Source organism: Muscardinus avellanarius (genome assembly GCF_963383645.1).
Source record: "Muscardinus avellanarius genome assembly, chromosome: 5".
Lineage (NCBI taxonomy): Eukaryota > Metazoa > Chordata > Mammalia > Rodentia > Gliridae > Muscardinus > Muscardinus avellanarius.
The window spans coordinates 63,383,793-63,403,053 of NC_137790.1; the positions used below are offsets into that span (position 1 = coordinate 63,383,793).

At 45.3% G+C, this 19,261-nt stretch overlaps 1 protein-coding gene across 6 annotated transcripts in view; it reads left to right on the top strand.

The window, feature by feature from the left end:
* Window positions 1-7,254, top strand: part of SIDT1 (SID1 transmembrane family member 1) — a gene marked incomplete at both ends in the record, with an annotated part of 113,001 nt that extends 105,747 nt beyond the window's left edge. For all 6 annotated transcript variants that reach the window (XM_080696713.1, XM_080696712.1, XM_080696714.1 and 3 more), the window contains 5 exons: window positions 773-819; window positions 3,538-3,643; window positions 3,726-3,836; window positions 5,568-5,681; window positions 7,192-7,254. In XM_080696713.1, coding sequence (XP_080552839.1) covers window positions 773-819; window positions 3,538-3,643; window positions 3,726-3,836; window positions 5,568-5,681; window positions 7,192-7,254 — 441 coding nt within the window. The remainder of the gene's footprint in view (window positions 1-772; window positions 820-3,537; window positions 3,644-3,725; window positions 3,837-5,567; window positions 5,682-7,191) is intronic.
* Window positions 7,255-19,261: the final 12,007 nt, after the last annotated feature.

The window sequence follows — 19,261 nt, forward strand, 5'->3', positions numbered from 1 at the left end:
AAATGCCCCTGAGTTCCTTCCCCAGTACTACAAAAAAAAAATTAAAGAAAGAAAGAAAATAAATAAAAATAGTGCTGGAAGTATAGCTCAGAGGTAGAATGCTCTCCCCACCCCAGCCCCGGTTCAATTCCTAGTACCACAAAAAATAAAATAAAATAGGGCTGGGGGTGTATCTCAGAGGTAGAACACCCCTGGGTTCAATCCCCAGTGCCCCCCCCAAAAAAGATGGACTGTTCCTCTGTATTTTTTTTCTTTTACTCAGTAATTTTAGTTTCAAGACCATGTGTTGGAGAGACCAGGAGCCTGGGAATTGGCAGGACCTCCTTGACACCTGAGCGATAGGTACAGAAGTAACATAGTTGGTCCTGACAGCTGCAATGGAGACCACCAAGTAACACAAGCCAGGAAAACAGGCCTCGCTCGCACAGGACAGTGGCAGGATTCTAACCACTTAGTAATCAGCACACGCCGCCAGCCACCCCACTGAAAGTGCGCCCAGAGGCCCAACTTCACTAAACCCCGAGGGGAGGCATCCTGTTGGCCAACCAGGTTTCCTCTGACGGCGACAAAGCCAGGTCTGTTTGCAGTGAGGAAGAGGCCAGCCGTTTGGTCCTTGGAGAGGATTAGTGTCAGTAGACCAGGCCCTCTTGGAACTACACGCGCCCCTGTTCCCAGGCAATCGTTTTCCTGCAGACCCTGCCTTCACGCCACGGGGTGGGAAGAGCAGCAGCGCCTACAACCCTCATTGGATGCGCTCTTTCCTCTTTTCCAGGACAGAATGGTGTTGCTCGTTGTGGGGAATCTCGTTAACTGGTCCTTGTAAGTAGTCTTAGAAAGATATGGTTTGCCTTTCTTACTGTCTTTATAATACTCTGGTACAGTTTTCCTTGACCATCATTTTTACCAAGAAATCTGAAATTAAGGACAGGGTAAATCTGTGCTTGTCCTAGAGATTTTATTAAAAGATATTTTTCCCTGGGCGCTATGGTATTCACCTGGAATCCCAGTACTTGGGAGGCTGAGACAGGAGGATCACAGGTTTGAGGCCAATCTCAGCAACTTAGTGAGACCCTGATTCAACATAAAAAAATAAAATACGAAGCCGGGCATGGTGGCGCACGCTTGTAGTCCCCGCGCTTGGGAGGCTGAGACAGGAGGATCGCACAGGTTCGAAGTCAGCCTCAGCAACTTAGTGAGGCTCTAAGCAACTTAGTGAGACCCTGTTTCCAAATAAAGTATAAAAAAGGGTTTGGGAATATAGCCCGGAGGTAGAAAGCCTCTGGGTTCCACCCCCAGTACCACAAAAATAAATAAATAAATAAATAAGGTTGGGACTGTGGCTCTGAGGCAGAGAGTCCTTGGGTTCAATTCTCAGTACCAAAAACAAAACAGCAAAAAAGTATTTTTCTTTCTGTAGAGGAAGCTTGAATGTACCAATAGCGGCTTCTTCTAAAGTACTGGTGCTCTGATTGAGTTCATTGGCTCAAGAAGACAAACCTCTATGTGGATAAATTGGAAATACAGATAGGTATACAGATAGATGAAAGATAGATACAGATGACAGATGATAGATAAATAGATATAGACGATACATGCTAGATAGATATAGATGATAGATAGATTGATAGATGATAGAAGATGATTGATAGATATCGAGTCAGTAGGTGCAAAGAAGCAACAGTTTTATTTTATAGAACTTTCCATAAAGTTTTCCCAGTAGCCATCTTTTCTATAGAATGTCTCTTTCTTGCTGTGTGTGTGTGTATGTGTGTGTGCATGTGTGTGTGTGTGTGTGTGTGTGTGTGTGTGTGTGTGTGTGTAAGCGGGGTGGGATGGAGAGGTTTTTCTGCCTCCTTTTTCCCTCTAGCCTCTTTCATTCTACTTCACCTTCACCATCCTCTTTCTATTTTTTGTGCCTCGCCATCCCCTTGACCCTTTTTCCTCAAATGAACTCAAAATAGAACAAAACAGAAGATGTATATTTTTTCTCACTGAAATTGTTTCTTTCAGTACTAGGGCCTGAACTCAGGAGCGTTCTACCTCTGAGCTACACCCCCAGCCCTATTTCTCAGTCTTTATCTTGAAACAGGGTCTCACTAAGGTTCAGAGGGCCTAAGTAGCTGAGGCTGGCAGGGAACTTGCGATCCTCCTGTCTTAGCCTCCAAGTACTAGGATTACAAGTGTGAGCCACCGTGCCTGGCTCGCTGATATTATTTTGTGACCTATTCTCACTTTGAATGGGTGAGATGTTTTACTGATAATTCAATATATAATTAAGTTTAGCTACTTTATCTATGGCTCTTAGCTCATATGCTTCTCTGGGTCAATGACTTTGGATATAAAAATGATGCCCACCCAATATAGTGGCACATTCCTATAACCCCAGTACTTGGGAGGCCGAGACAGGAGAATCACAGGTTTGAGGCCAGCCTCAGCAACTTAGCCCTTCAGCAACTCAGCAGGATCCTGTTTCAAAACAAAAAAACAAATCATAAAAATGGCTGTGGCTTAGCTCAGAGGTAGAACACCTCTGAGTTCAATCCCCAGTACTACAGGAAAAAAAAAGAATAACTTAAATTATAAAAAGAATAACTTAACTCCTGACATGTATTAAGATATATAAAGGAAGGAAGACAAATGCCTACCTTTAGAATCAAGCCATAAGAATTTGAGTTTTATTGAGGGGGCACTTCTGGAAAAATCTTTGGGGAAGCTTCTGGAAAAACCTTCCCATAACATCGTCACCCCAGGAATGACCTTGGGATGAGGTCTGTACTTCCAATCATTCCCTCCTTTAACTGGAACGAATGGAGACAAGGTGAACACTGTTCTCGTGCGCCGTTCTTGTTGGCCACTAATGTTTTAGAAGCAGACGCCGCAGTGCTGGGGATGCCTTGCCCAAGCACTTTTCATTGCTTGCTTGTTTCTGTGGTACTCAGGATTGAACCCAGAGCCTCAAACATGCTGGGCGAGTGCTCTACCACTGAGCTACATTCCCAGCCTCTTTTAAAGTTTTGTTTTGAGACTGGATCTTGCCAAGTTCCCCAGGTTAGCCTTAAACTCAAGATCTTCCTGCCTCAGCCTCTCAAGTGGCAGGAGTTAGGGGCTTGGGTCAACCTCTTAATAATGAACGACCCATGACTCTGATCCCAGGAGCTCAAAAGCACCTGGCTTATCTCTGCCTCTCACATAATCAAAACCAAACCTAAGCCGGGCGTGGTGGCGCACGCTTGTAACCCCAGCATTCGGGAGGCTGAGACAGGAGGATCACGGTTCGTGGCCAGCCTCAGCTACTTACTGAGGCCCTTGGCAACTCAGTGAGACCCTGTTTCGAAATAAAGAATTTTTTAAAAAGTAGGGCTGGAGGTGTTGCTCGAAGGTAGAATGGCCCTGGGTTCCATCCCCAGTAACACACACACACACACACACACACACACACACACACACACATCAGTTTCTCCCCCCACCAAAATGGATTGCAGCAGGAAAAAGCCAGGCACCCCTGCTGCCGCAAACACGTCTCTCCCATGTCCTCAGCGCGCTCTTTGGGTTGATCTACCGGCCCAGGGACTTTGCGTCCTACATGCTGGGCATCTTCATCTGCAACCTGCTGCTGTACCTGACCTTCTACATCATCATGAAGGTGAGCCCGAGCGTGGAGAGAGAGCACTCCCCAGGCCTGGCGGCAGCCATGCCCCAACCTCACCGCCCCTCTCTCCCCTCAGCTGCGCAGCTCCGAGAAGGTCCTCCCTCTGCCCCTCTTCTGCATCGTGGCCACCGCTGTGATGTGGGCTGCTGCCCTGTATTTTTTCTTCCAGACTCTCAGCAGCTGGGAGGTAAGAAGGCAGTTCTCTTGTCTAAGCCGTTCTTTCCCCATCTTGCCCTTTTGACTCGTCGTCCCCCCTCTTTCCATATGTTTGTTGCTTTTCATCTGTTTTACACTCTCTCAATGGAAGGCTTCCCCCAGAGGGGCTGGGTTTTAGTATCCACACGTAAATGCCCAAGTGCCTGTGGTCATCATTGCCAGGTTAACGCTGCACAATGCGGGAGGCCTGTAGACACTGCAGATTCCATCTCCCTCTGCGTTGTACTGTGATTCTGTTCCCAGGAGAGGTTCAGCATGTGTGAAAATCTTGCTTGGTGTGACTTCTCCATCTTTTTTTTTAATCAATATCACTATCTACCCATCAATAAATACCTGGGGTAGGAGGAAGGGGTTTCTATATCCACTTCATAAGCAGGAAAACTGAGGCCTCAGAAATCCGTGCTACATTTGAGGCACAGAACAGGGAGAGAGTTGTGGCAATCATGTGGATTGATTTTAGAACATTTTATCACCCATAAAGAAACCTCAACCAGAGGAGCAAACAAGGCAACCTAAAGGAGGAGAAAGGGGGGGGGGAATCTCTAAAACACACAATGTACTTAAACATATCGAAGTCAATCACTAAGCCAAGCAAGGGAGGGAGGGACGGGGAGGGAATGCGGTGGGAATTGGGTAGGGGTTAAATCAGCGATGAGTACATGTTTGTACACACAAGTTTTTTACCCCAATAAGTTGTATGAATATAATGCACCAATAAAAAAAAATGAAAAAAATAAAAAATAAAAAATAAATAAAAATAAAGAAACCCCAACCAGATGTGTTGGCACATGCCTGTAATCCCAATACCTGGGAGGCTGAGACAGGAGGATTGCAGATTCAAGACCAGCCTCAGCAACTTAGCAAAGCTCTCAGCAACTTAGTGAGACCCTGTTCTGAAATAAGAAGTAAAATAAGGATGGGAGTGTAACTTAGAGGTAAAATGCCCCCTGGGTTCCATCTCTAGTACCACATACACACACACACACACACAAAAGATACCCCATAACTATTAGCAGTCACTCCCCTTTCTCCCAGACTTGAAAGTGCTCAGCAACCAGAAATCCCCTTTTGTCTCTGTAGATTTGCCCATTATGTACATTTCATGTAAAAGGAACCGAATAATATGTGGCCTTTGAGTCAGGCTTCTTTTTCTCAGCATGATGTTTACTAGGTTCACCCAGGATGCAACATGCATCAGGACTTCTTTTCTTTTTATTGCTGAATACTGTTCCATTGTATGAATATACCACATGTTTATCTGTTTAATAGTTGGTGAACATTTATGTTGTTTCTTCTTTTTTTTTTTTTTTTTGTGGTACTGGGGGGTGGAACCCAGGAGCTTTCTACCTCTGGGCTATGCTCCCAGAACTATTTTATATTTCATTTGGAAACAGGGTTTCACTAAGTTGCTGAGAGCCTCACTAAGCCAGCTGAGGCTGGCTTCGAACCTGTGCGGTCTCAGCCTCCCAAGAGCAGGGATTACAGGCGTGCGCCACCACGCCCGGCTTTGGTTTCCTCTCTTTTGACCATTATGAGTGCTGCTGCTGTGCACAGTACGTCCAAGTTTCTGTGAGCAGGTGTGCTTTCTCAAAAGCTAAACTTCTGAGACAACTGGTAGCACTTTTATGAATTTCTGGATATCAAACCCTGAAACAGTTGGACTGTGGGAATCTTGCCTACATCTTGCCCCATGTTTCTGCAGGAAACCCCGGCTGAGTCCCGGGAGAAGAACCACGAGTGCATCCTGCTGGATTTCTTCGACGACCACGACATCTGGCATTTTCTCTCTGCTACTGCCCTGTTTTTCTCATTCTTGGTGAGTTGGTCATCTTTTTTGTGGCTTTCTTCTCTCTTTACATTGTCCTTTTATTCACCCACTTTTCCTTGAATCCTCTTTTATACTATTTCATAACCCCCTTTCAGTTCCTCACTATTATTCAATGTACAGATCACTTTACTTTCTTCTTAATATCATATCGTTCATTAATAACTTTATTTTCATTATGCTTTTACTTTTCAACATTTTCAGACACAGTGACAAAATTATTTTCATAAATTGGAGCTAAATTGATTCTTAGACTCTTATGTCCGGAATTCCCCCTGGGAAACACTTCTGAAGTTCGCTAGAATTCCCATAACGTTGAGTTGGTCTCCCTCGTGCTGAGCTTGCTGTCCTCCTGTTCCTCCTGTCTCACTCAATATTTTATGAGTGTTTCGCAGATTCCTAGAGCAGCTTGGTGCTCGTCTTCAGCCTCTCTGTTTTTGCCCAAACCCTTTCCCAGAAGCCATGCATCTTTATGTCAGCCTAAGATGATAGCTCCAAGCACCTTCTAATCCTAATTTTGGCATTTCCAGATTAAAAGTCCACAGTGCCTGTCCACAAGATCAGCTGACACCACTGCACCCGTGGGCTCTCGGTGCCCTGTTCATTAATCGGGCTGGGGCCAGGCAGCGTCAAGAGTGTGGCTGGGCTGCCCCCTAGTGGCAGGTTGGGAAGTTCAACCAATCCATATAGGCATTCTTTAGGGCTTTTCTTTTTGACAGTTACATGAAAAAGACAACAAAAATGGAGCTTAAGGTTCCAAGTAGAGAAAACTGGTGACCAAGGGAGCTGGAAATGGAAGAATCCATTTCTAATATATCAATATTCTATGCAACAAGACTTCATTTCTTTTAGGTACTGACTTAAACGTCACTTTCTAAGAAATGTCTTCCTCGGCCATAATATCAAAATTTTTTCCAGTGGGGCATGAAGGCACACACCTGCAATCCCAGTCCTTGGGATTACAAGTTGGAGGCCAGCCTCAGCGATTTAGTGAGGCCCTCGGCCATTTAGTGAGACTCTGTTTCAAAGTAAAAAATTAAATAGGGCTGGGAGTATAGTTCAGCCCTATTTCATTCTCCAGCACCACAGGTAAATAAAAACTTATGACTCCCCATCCCATACTTCCTTTATCCCTTCCCTGGTTTTGTTTTTATCGTGAGCACAGAGTCCTATCTAATGTAGCACGATTTGCTCCTGCATTTGTTTTGTGTCTAAAGCCCTCCCTTGAATGCAAGCTCCTTGAGGGAAGGAAGTTGTCTCTTGCCCTCCAAATTTGTCTCCAGCATTGAGAAAGCACACAATAAGTTCTCGTGAGTGTTTGCATTAACTGAGAATGAGCCTTATAGTTATACTAGGTGCTTGATAAGAGCAAGGCATTGTAGGGAGCGGCAGAGACAGGAAAGCAGGAACAGGGAGACTCAGCCAGTGGGAGTGTCAACGCAGGGCCTTGGTGTGGCCGTGCCCGAGCATGCCTTTCATTTCTCTGTCCCTCTCCTACCAGGTTTTATTAACCTTGGACGATGACCTGGATGTGGTTCGGAGAGACCAGATCCCCGTCTTCTGAGCCTCCGGCATTGAGAGGAGGAGAGGGAGTGATCCAACACGGTGCTGCTTTATGAAAAACACAGTAACCGCGGCAACGTCCCCGCTGGCAAAAGTGCCACTTGCCTCTATGGAGTCCACTCTGCACTCACGCGGGAAAAGAGAGGAGCTACAGAGAACTGGACCAGAAGAGAGCCCCGAGGAGGAGCCCGGAGGAGCCAGCCCAGCCCAGGCTCTGCCTGTAACGCCAAGAGCTAGACTCAGACAAAAGCTGCCTGCAGTCAGCTCACTGTCTACATCCCCTGTTGTCACTTGACACCTGTCAGAATGCTGCTATGCTCTTCCCTCCAGCTGCCGCCTGCAGGAGGCCAGCCGCCTGGATTTTCTACCCAGAGACATTGGCGCAGCCGCCACCACACCTCTGTGACTCCCGCTGCTCCGGGTGTCCATACCACCATCTCATTTATCTGAAGTCCTGGGAGGCCACAGTTCTTCAGAGTACAGTGGAGAGGGTGCAGAGGCAGACCCAAGGGCCCACCCTGCTTGGCTGGGTGTCCTGATAGCACCAGCTAGTTGCCCCCTCAGAGGGAACGCTGAATGTTCCCCCAGAGTCCAACGCCATTAGAAGGACTCAGGGTTGGCTGTTGTCACACACTCCTCCGAACAGGTAACTATTCCCGGGCCCCGGCCTGGGTGCCTACCTAGCTCCCAGCGTCTCCGTGTCCCTGATGTGTTGACTCATTGTTCTACTTACTTAGGCCCTATTACTCCCCAGACCCACTCAACTCTGAGACAGAAGGGAACTGGGAAATTCTCTTCCTGCAGCAGGAAGAGCAAGAGAAATGACTGACAGAATAAAAAGACTGGAAACACCAAGCAGACAGGCCTCTGTATGGGCGCGGGCGCCTGGAGCAGATCCAGCCAAGGAATGGTGCTTATTTAGCCTCCAGTCCACACAGCTCAGCTCTGTGTCCACGTCACCTTGAACAGAGAAACATCTGCTCTAACCAGGGGCCCTGCTCCCCGGAGCTCACAAGCCAATCCCTCGTCTGTCACTCACGTGGACCAGGGGTCCAGACTTCTCCCTGAAGTTTTCAGAAGTGACTCAGGATGAACACATTTTCCTCTGCCTCGCTGGTTGCAAAGAGCACAGCCAGCTTAATACTGTGTCTTGTTACACCTGACTCCCATTCTCTCCCCAGCACGACGTTGCAAAGCTCGGTGTCCCAGCTCCTTCTCACGCTGTCTGGCACCTCTGCCTCCGTGAAGTCCCATTTCGACCAAATCCCTTGTTGCCTGGAGTAGGATGTTGTCAGCAACTAGACATAGGCAGTGTGCACGCTTAAGTATTTGCTTGTGAAACCGAAGACACTCCTCACCTCTGCTTTCCTGATCCTTCGTTAGAGAAATTGATTGGGCATTCTTTTAAAAAAAATTATTCTTCCTCTCAAATATTTGCATAATGTTAAAAAATGTACTTCAAAAATTTGAACAGCAAGCTTGTCCCAATTTTTTAAAACACAAAGATGCTTTCCAAAAAAAAAAATTGTATGTGTTTTCCTAAAATGCTTTCAAAGTTGAAATTGTTTTTCATTATATTTTATTCTTTGCAAGTTATCAGTTTCTATAGGCTGCATGAAGGCCACCAATTATATGGTTGTATTCATCTAACATCCAAAAACACAAATTTTGAACTATGGCTAACTTAGCCTAATTCTTTTAAGGTACTCATGATTTGTAATCCATAAGGAATCCATGAAGGAAATGTGGACAGCAAAGTCCATTCAAGTAGCCCTGTGGCCTCAAGTAAATAAATGTCATGATACAGCACGTAGTAGGAATCTTGTTTGGGGAAAACATCCATGGAAAGGGGCGGGGGTGGGCGCTTCTGTGGCGCTCCCGACAACGCTCTGTTATTGCGTGTCTTGTGCTATAAAGAGATATGTTCTGCTCAGCTTTCTTCTACATGGTAGGGCTAAAACCCCAGACCAAGCCTGCTTTTATAAATACCAACTAAGTGTTCATGGTGGTGCTAATCCTTTTTTTTTTTTTCAGTACTAGGAATGGAACCCAGGGGCTATTCTACCTCCAAGCTACCCTCCAGCTCACTCGCTCTCTCTCTCTCTCTCTCTCGCTCTCTCTCTCTCTCCATATATATATATATATATATATATATACACACACACATATATATATACACACACATACATATACACATACATATATATATTTTTTCTTTTTTCTTTTTTTTTTGGTGGTACTGGGGGTGGAACCCAATGGCTTTCTACCTCTGGGCTATACTTCCAGACCTATTTTTTTAAATATTTTTTAAATTTGGAAACAGGGTCTCACTAAGTTACTGAGAACCTCACTAAGTAGCTGAGACTGGTTTCGAGCCTGTGGTCATCCTGTCTCAGCCTCCCCAGTACTAGGATTACAAGCGTGTGCCACCACACTTGGCAGTGCTGATCCTTTCTACAGCACCAAAACCTTGCAGTTGGAGGACATAGGAAAATCACTAAAGCCCAGCATAGTCATGCATGCCTGTTGTCACAATACTTGGGAGGCCAAGCCAGGAGGTTTGAAGGCTTGAGAGCAGCCTCAGCAACTTAGGGAGACTCTTAGGAAGGCCCTGTTTAAAAAAAAAAAAAAAAAAAAAAGAGCCGGTGTGGTGGGACACGCTTGTAAGCCCCGTGCTTGGGAGGCGGAGACAGGAGGATCGCACAGGTTCAAAGCCAGATGTTCTGGCTTATGAGACCCTGTTTCCAAATAAAAAGTATAAAATAGGTCTGGGGGTATAACCCAGAGGTAGAAGGCCCCTGGGTTCCATCCCCAGTACCACCAAAAATATAAAAAAATAAAAAATAGGTCTGGGAGTGTAGCCCGGAGGTACAAGGGTTTCCAGGAACCCCAGTACCACCAAAAACAAACAAACAACAACAACAAAAAAAGAAACAAACTCTGAGGTAGAATACCTCTGGGCTCAATTTCAGTACAATAGTAGTAGTTACAATGATGATGATGATGATGATGATGATGATGATGATGATGATGACGACGACGGTGATGTCACTGAGCTGCATCCATGGGATTCGGCACAAGCACTGGGTAGAGGGGAACAGGCAGAGTTTTAGTTGCTCAGGGTGCGTCTTCTGTGCACCGTGCAGTGGGTGTGCAAGCATTTGCCTGTGTTCATGAACTCCACTCTTTTTTTTTTTTTTTTTGGGTGGTACTGGGAATGGAACCCAGAAGCTTTCTACTTCCAGGCTATACTCCCAGACCTTTTTTATATTTTATTTGGAAACAGGGTCTCACTAAGTTGCTGAGAGCCTCACTAAGTAGCTGAGGCTGGCTTCGAACCCGTGCAATCCTCCTGCCTCAGCCTCCCAAGCGCGGGGATTACAAGCATGCGCCACCAGGCCCGGCAATTAACTCCACTCTTTAAAAGCAAAAGCCAGCATCACTGTGAAGTCCAAGTTCCGCGGGAGGGTAACTGAGAACAGCAGTGACTTTGAAGAGGCTGTTGGCGGAGCAAACACTGAAGTAATGACAGCAGTTCGGCTGGAAGGAGGCCGCGATGTGGCGGCCAGAGGGGCAGCTCTGTGCTCATAAAACGCGACCTCTTCACACCTCTGACAAATGGGACTGGGGAGGCGGCCCCACCTGTTCATGCTGGAGGGCTCAGGGATTAGTCTGGTTTTATTTTAGCAGCATGAGAAGCCAGTGGAAACCAGAGTCTATCTGGGGAAGGGACTTTCCATGACTGAAGGTGATCTCTAAGCCAGCTCCTTGGGACAAAAACAGTAGCAGCTGCTCCAAGCACGGCTCAGAATGTTCTGTGGGGTTGGAAAGTGCATGCCTCAGTCAATCAGCACCCACATGTTTTTCCTTCTGGGCAATAACGTCTATGTCTAAAACTTGGGGGAAAGGGAGGAACAAAGATAAACCTTGCTGGGCGTGGTGGCGCACACTTGTAATCCCCGCGCTTGGGAGGCTGAGACAGGAGGATCGCGCAGGTTCGAAGCCAGCCTCAGCTACTTAGTGAGGCTTTCAGCAACTTAGTGAGACCCTGTTTCCAAATAAAAAGTATAAAATAGGTCTGGGAGTAGAGCCCAGAGGTAGAAAGCCCCTGGGTTCCACCCCTAGTACCATAAAAAAAAAAAAGATAAACCTTGCTCATACACAGAATGATGGCATCTTGAAAAAGATTTCAGAATCAGAGTTTAATCCAGATATGCCCACCTTCATGCTCTGTGACTCTGGGTTGTTGCTGGAACTCTCTGATTCTCAGCCAGCACCTCTCCATGAGATTGCACGAGGTTGACAAACTCGTTTAGGGCCCATGGAGCAGAGCTGGCCAAGAGAAGATGCTCAGCTCTCCCCTCCCGATTCCTTCAGGGAGGCAGGGCAGGAGCAGAGCCTGTGGTGGGCTGGCCAGGGTTTCTCTCCTCTGGGGACCGCCCACCAGCTATATGTTTCCTGACCCCAGGCCCAGGAGGCCAGAGTTGTGGGACCTTCCATTCCCACCCTCCTCTACCCTTGATGGCCACATTCCACTGCTTCTGGCCCTTAACACACTTATTCCATCTACCATGAAAAAACTGAAGCCAGGGCTGAGTGGAAAGTCTGAGTGTAATGTCACACCTCATTGCTGCTGTCTCTGCCCTGGCTATCTCAAAGAAAAAGGAAACCTGATTTTTTTTTTTTTTTTCCTCCCAAGCAGAGCAGTTCTCCGTGGCTCAAGGAATGAATGCCCAGTGCAAGTGAGCCCCAGACTCTCAAGTGCTTACCCCGTGCCCTGGAGGGCAAGCCTGGACGTTCAGCCTCAGGTCCCAGCAAGAAGCAGCATGGCGAGTGTTACTCAAGCCGCTGAGGTTTCAGAATGGCCAACCTGAGCAAGGCATGTGGTGGTGGCACATGCCTGTAATCCCAGTACTTGGAAGGCTGACACAGGAGGATCACAGGTTCGAGGACAGCCTTGGCAACTTGTGAGACTTTGTTTCAAAATAAAAATTTTTTAAAAGGCTTGGTGATGTAACTCAGAGGTAAAATGCCTCTGGGTTCAATTCCCAGTACCAAAAAATAAATGAAAAGAAACAAGAAAAGAAAAAAGAAAGAAAAGAAAGGAAAAGGAAAGAAAAGAGCCCTACCATTACTCTGAATGTCTCCTGGTGAACCTAAGGAGGAGCTGTGTGCATAGAGACACTGCCAGCTCCTCCTAAAGCATGTCAGACCCGGCTCGCCCCGATTCTGCTCAGGGGAGAGTGTTTCTTAACACTGGCTGAAGGAGACATGATATGTTTATGTGGCTACGTTTTTTTTTTGTTTTATTATTTTTATTTTATTTACTTATTTATTTATTCATTTTTGCGGTACTGGGGATTGAACCCAAGGGCATTTTACCTCTGAGCTACACCCCCAGCTCTATTTTTTATTCTTTATTTTGAAACAGGGTCTCACTGAATTCCTCTCTCTAGGTCTCTCTAAGCAGCTGAGGCTGTCCTCAAACCGCGATCCTCCTGTCTCAGCTTCCCAAATGTTGGGAATATAAGCGTGTGCCACCACGCCCGGCTGTGTGGCTAAGTTTTAATGTCTCCTCACTACTGGTTACCATCATTCACATAGAATCACCCTTTGCTCCCCGTGTGTGTGTGTGTGTGTGTGTGTGTGTGTGTGTGTGTGTGTGTTAATGTGTTACTGGGGATTGAACCCAAGGGCAGTCTACCTCCAAGCTACACTCCCAGATCTTTTTAATTTTTATTTTGAAACAGTCTTGCCAAGTTGCTGAGGCTGTCCTCAGATCTGCTATCCTCCTGTCTCAGCCTCCCACGTACTGGGATTACTGCACAATCGCACCTAGTTGCTTCCCTAGTCTTAGAGAAACAGAACTCTGCCCTCTTCCTAAATATCCCTAGATTAGAAAATTGTATCATTCATTCTCCCTGAACCCTTAAATTTTTTAAAATTTCCTTTCCTATTACAGGTGGTTATTTTGAAATATCATACTTGTACTAACAGGCAAGCTGATATCCACTGGACTCTTAGAGCATGGCCTACGCTGACCAGAGGAAAAGAATAACCTTCTTTCAAAATAAAAGGAGAGCCGGGCATAGTGGCGCATGCTTGTAATCTCAGCATTTGGGAGGCTGGGACTGGAGGATCATGGTTCGCAGACAGCCTCAGCTACTTAGTGAGGCCCTCCGCAACTTAGTGAGACCCTGTCTCAAAGAATAAAAAATAGGGCAGGGGGTGTAGCTTGGAGATCGAATGCCCCTGGGTTCGATCTCCAGACCTGCAAAAAAATAAATAAATAAATAAAAGATAAAAGGGTAGCCAGGCATGGTGGCACACACTTGTAATCCCAGTACTTGGGAGGCTGAGACAGGATGAGCTCAGGTTCATGGCCAGCCTCAGCTACTTAGTGAGGTCCTCTGTAACTTAGTGAGCCCTAGAGAGATCTAGAGAGAAGAATGATTGGAGATCATTTTAATACATCCTCAAAAAAACACAAACAGCCCCATTCCCTAACTCGGAAGTTACAAAAACCTCTCCCTGGTAGAGGCCAAGCATGGGACTGAAGTTCTGGGTGGGCACTTTCAGTGGGACCTTACCATTGACAACCACCGCCCTCAATTCCCCAGAACATGAAAGTTGGGAGAACTGATCATTAAACATCCAACTTTAGCTGGGCATAGTGGTGCACACCTATAATCCCAGTACTTTGTGTGTGTGTGTGTGGGGGGGGGGTCCTGGGGATGAAACCCAGGGTCACTCGACCTCCAAGCTATACTACCTGCCCTATTTTGTATTCTTTGAGACAGGGTCTCACTAAGTTGCAGAGGGCCTCACTAAGTAACTGAGGCTGTCCACCCAGTACTTGGGAGGCCGAGACAAAAGGATCACAGGTTCAAGGCCAGCCTCAGCAATTTAGTAAGGCCTTCAGCAACTTAGCAAGACCCTGTTTCAAAATAAAAAATAAAACAGTGCTGCAGGTGGAGCTCAGAGGTAGATGCCCCTGGGTTCCAGCCCCACTACCAAACCAAACAAAACACCAGTCAGCATTCATCATGAGGCACTCCGCCAAGGGTGTGATGTACATTATCCGCCACTCACCAGGGAAAGTGAGTAGTGCAGAAACCTGGATTACAAACCGGGCACGGTGGTGCACACTTGTAACCCCAGCATTTGGGAGGCTGAGACAGGAGGATCGTGGTTTGTGGACAGCCTCAGCTACTTAGTGAGGTCCTTTGCAATTCAGTGAGACCCTGTTTCAAAATAAAGAATAAAAAATGGGGCTGGGGTAGAATACCCCTGTGTTCCATCCCTGGTACCACAAGGAAGGAAGGAAGGAAGGAAGGAAGGAAGGAAGGAAGGAAGGAAGGAAGGAAGGAAGGAGAGAAAGAAAGAAAGGAAGAAAGGAAGAAAGAAACCTGGATTACTAGTCAGAAATGAGTAAGTAAGTCAGGTTAAGACCAGAGAAAAAGAAAACAGACTGGCTGCAATGAGAATTCCACATTTATCCATGCATGTGTGTACATGTGCAAGACATATAGCCTGCAGTTATAAAGTTATTGAATATATTAATAAAAGAGGAGGTTTTCCCAAAAATCAGAGGATATGAGATTATTGCAAAAACCCAAGTAACAATGAAACTTAGAATGCCTTTGGAAAGCCAACGAGCACAGCTCAACTTTGGATCAGCTTGGCTCTCTAACCTGGAACAGCTGGCTCATGTGAGCACTGTTGCATCAGTTTCTGAGCTTGTAAAGTTAAGAACCAAAGTCCTTTTTACAAACTCAACGACTGCACTTAGCAAAGGGCTGTCAGCTCAAACATTCATTTTAAATTAAAATACACATACCATAAAGTGTCAGGTTACCACTGGGAGCTTGTGGCTTCAAAAACAAAAACAAAAAAACAAAATGTAGAGAAAGCAAAGGAATATAGTGGGGTTTCTTAGCTTCTAAAAAGAAAAAATAATAATTCAGAGACTCAAAGAGTTGTCAGGAGTCCAAAAGTCCTCCAAAGCTGCCTCTTGCACTGGGGCAATGGACAGGCAGCGTCTACAGCCCCCCCCCACAGCGGAAGCGTCTGTGCTCTCCGTGGCCAGATTTAGCTCTCCCACCTGGAAGGGAGTAGCTTCAATCCAACCCAATGTAGACAGTGAAGCTTGATGCACTGAACTGGGAAATCATACTTCTTCATTTGGGATACAATGAGAATAGTGAAAAATATTCTAAATTTGCCCCCAAATAAGACAAAACACACACGCAAGCAATACTACTTTGTTTGGAACCGGGACATGCAGATCAATTTTATTCCCCTGTACTAAGATGTTATACAAAAGTCTGTTGAACTTCCTTTTTTTGTTTGGTGCTGGGGATTGAACCTAGGAGTATTTCTACCTCTGAGCCACACCCACAGCCCAATTTTTTATTCTTTATTTTGAAACAGGGCCTCACTAAGTGGCTGAGGCTGTTCATGAACACAGATTCTCCTCTCTCAGCCTCCCAAGGGATTACAAGCATGTGCCACCACAAACTTCCTTTTTTTTTTTTTTTTTTTTTTTTTTGTGGTACTGGGAGTGGAACCCAGGGGCTTTCTACCTCCAGGCTATACTCCCAGGCCTATTTTTTATATTTTATTTGGAAACAGGGTCTCACTAAGTTGCTGAGAGCCTCACTAAGGAGCTGAGGCTGGCTTCGAACCTGTGCGATCCTGTCTCAGACTCCCAAGCCCGGCAAAAAAAAATTTTTTGTGTGGTACTGGGGTTCCTGGAAACCCTTCTACCTCCAGGCTACACTCCCAGACACCTATTTTTTAAATATATATTTTTTATATTTGGAAACAGGGTCTTTCCTAAGCCAGTAGGCTGGTTTAGAACCTGCATGAGCCTCCTGTCTTCGCCTCCCAAGCGCGGGTATTACAAGCCTGCGCCACCACGCCCAAAACTTCCTTTTTTGAATGTGAATTTTTACATTTACCCCACAGCATCATTAAAAAAATCTAACCTAACTGAATCATGAATTCCCAGAAAACTCCCTGAAGCAATAAGTTCAATATTATTATTTTGGCAACAGCCTCTTTCCAGACCACAGATCTGAATGTGATTAAACAATGTTAAAAAAAAAAAAAAACCAGACCTACACAACAAACACTTAGTTAAAAGCTGGATTTTGCCTGGAGTGGTGACATGTCTGCAATTTCAGTATTTAGGAGGCTAACAGAGAAGGATCACAAGTTCAAGGCCAGCATCAGCAACTTAGTGAGACTGTTTTAAAATTTAAAAGAAAATTTTAAGTATATTATAAAAAGGCTGGGGGTATAGCTCGGATGTAGAATATTCATGTCCAATTCCCAATTAAAAGGAAAAAACAAGCCGGCACGGTAGTGCACACTTGTAATCTCAGTACTTGGAAAGCTGAGACAGGAGGATCACACAGGTTCAAAGGCAGCCTCAGCTACTTAGGCTCTCAGTAACTTAGTGAGACCCTGTTTCCAAATAAGATGCAAAAAATAGATCTGAGAGTGTAGCCCAGAGGTAGAAAGCCTCTGGGATCCATCTCCAGTACTAAAAAAAAAGAAAAAGAAAAAGAAAAAATTGGCTGGAAAATAACAGATTTCACAAAACTTGAGGGAAATTAAGTTATTTACTTTTTTTTTTTTTTTTTTTTTGGTACTAGGGATTGAACCTAGAGGCATTCTACCTCTGGGCTACACCCCAAGCCTTATTTTATTTTTTTATTTTGAAACAGGGTCTTGCTTAGGTTGCTGAGAGTCATTACATTGCAGAGACTGTCTTTGAACTTGTGATCCTTCTGTCTCAGCCTCACAGGTACTGTGTTGACAGGTGTGTGTTACCATGCCTAGCTGCTCTCACAAAGATTTGATATTAAGATTATCAAAGTTAATATATGAAACACACGCTTTTAATTCCAGTACTTGGGATGCTGAGACAAGAGGATTACAGGTTCACAGCCAGCCTCAGATACTTAGTGAGGCCCTCTGAAACTTAGTGAGACCCTGTTCAAAGAAACTTAATGAGACCTTGTTTCAAAAAATAAAGAGACTTCCGGGAAGATGGCGACCGAGAAAAGTGGGGCTTAAGAGTCCCGCTAACAACCAATCTCCATTACCACAAAAAGAGAGCCTTTCATAGCCAGAAAACACCATCACCAGAAAAACAAAAAAGCCACCAGGCTCCAGAGAGAAAGCGGACTGAGAACAGAGCTCAGGGCCACAGAGGAGACACACGCGCCCGAGGACGCGGCAGCAGCGCCATACTGCCGGCGGCAGCGGCGAACTCAGCGGACGGCTACAGCAAGCCGAGGTGAGCCGATGTGGAACAGCCAGGCGGGATCTTTCGGCGCAGACAGCATTTAAAGCTCCCAGTGGCTGAGCTCAGCACACGCTGCAGGGATTCAGAGTGGAAATCAAAACCAGAGAAGAAAAAATACGCCAGCCTCATGGCCAAGGGCGTGGCAGAGGCGCCATATTGCCACCGGCGGCGGCAGCAGCAGTGAATTCACCGAGTCCAGTACAGCTACATCTGCGTACTCAAGAACAGTGAGTCAAATTGCGGGCCACAGAGGAGAAATCCCAGTATTGTGCCTCCTGGGACTTGACCCAGTGAGGGAGTGGTGGTGGCAGAGATATCACACCATAGGAGAGCGTGCAACCTGGCACCCCCCATAGTTTAAAGCAGCCTCTATCGACTCCCTGGGTCGGAGACTCTGTGATACAACCCAGTAAAGGAGTAGTAGGGTCTGAGATAATACAGACTCGAGATCCAGAGCACCTTAAGTGAAGCCATAGTGACCCAAGGGAAGAACCCAGAGAAGGCACAAATCTCCGAAATCATGAGAAAGAGGAATAACACTGAAGTAATGAATGTGCACAACCCCACAACATCAGAACCTGATAAAACAGAAAATCAGAGATTTCTAGAAGATCAAATCAGGAAAATAACTGTAGAAATAATAGAGGTGCTTCGAAAAGAACTCAGAGAGAGCCAAAAAGAGATAAAGGATGCAATTAATGAAGTAAAGGCCTCAATTCAAAGCACAAACAACCGATTAGACCACATGGAGAACAGAATCTCGCTCTTAGAAGATGAGCAATCCAAAAATGAATGCATAGTTTCTAATCTAGAAAAAGATATCCAACAGCAGGAATCTGACATTGAAGAAATATGGGCCCATCTTAAGAGAGCTAACCTAAGAATTATTGGAATAGAGGAGGGAAAAGAAAGTGAAACCAAAGGGATCAACAATCTCTTCAAGGAAGTAATAGCAGAAAATTTTCCAAACATAGAGCAAGAGGTTGATACACAGGTCCAGGAAACTTATAGAACTCCCTTTAGTCAGGATCGGAGAAGAGGATCCCCACGCCACATAATTGTCAAAATGACCAATGTGGAAGCCAAGCAGAGAATCTTAAAGGCAACAAAAACAAAGGGCCAAGTGACATTCAGAGGCAAACCAATTAGAATCACTCCAGACTTCCCAAACCAAGTCATGAGAGCCAGAAGGGCTTGGAGTAACATATTCCAAACTCTGAAAGAAAACAACTTCCAGCCAAAAATTTCCTACCCAGCAAAACTTTCTATCAAATTAGATGGAGAAATAAGAAGCTTCCATGACAAACAGAAACTGAAGGAATTTATGTCTTCAAAACCAGCGCTAGAGAAAATACTCAAAGAGATTAACTACAAAGAAGAAATAGGTAACACTCACCAGAACCAGAGAAACAAGAGTTTCCACCCAACAGACAACTAAGATTGGTTATCTGTGGAGATTCATTATTTATGTTAGTCTTTTACCTATCTCTAAATTGTATTGTTTGCCTTTATTGTTGTTAATTTTTAGGATTTCTAGTTGGAATATTAATATACCTTCAGATATAGCATTTGAAAATATTTTATCCAATTCTATTAGTAACTTTTAACTCTGTTTACATTGTCTTTGGATATACAATATTTTCTTTTATATTTTAGGGAGTTTGTATATTCTTCTGTTGCCTGTGCCATT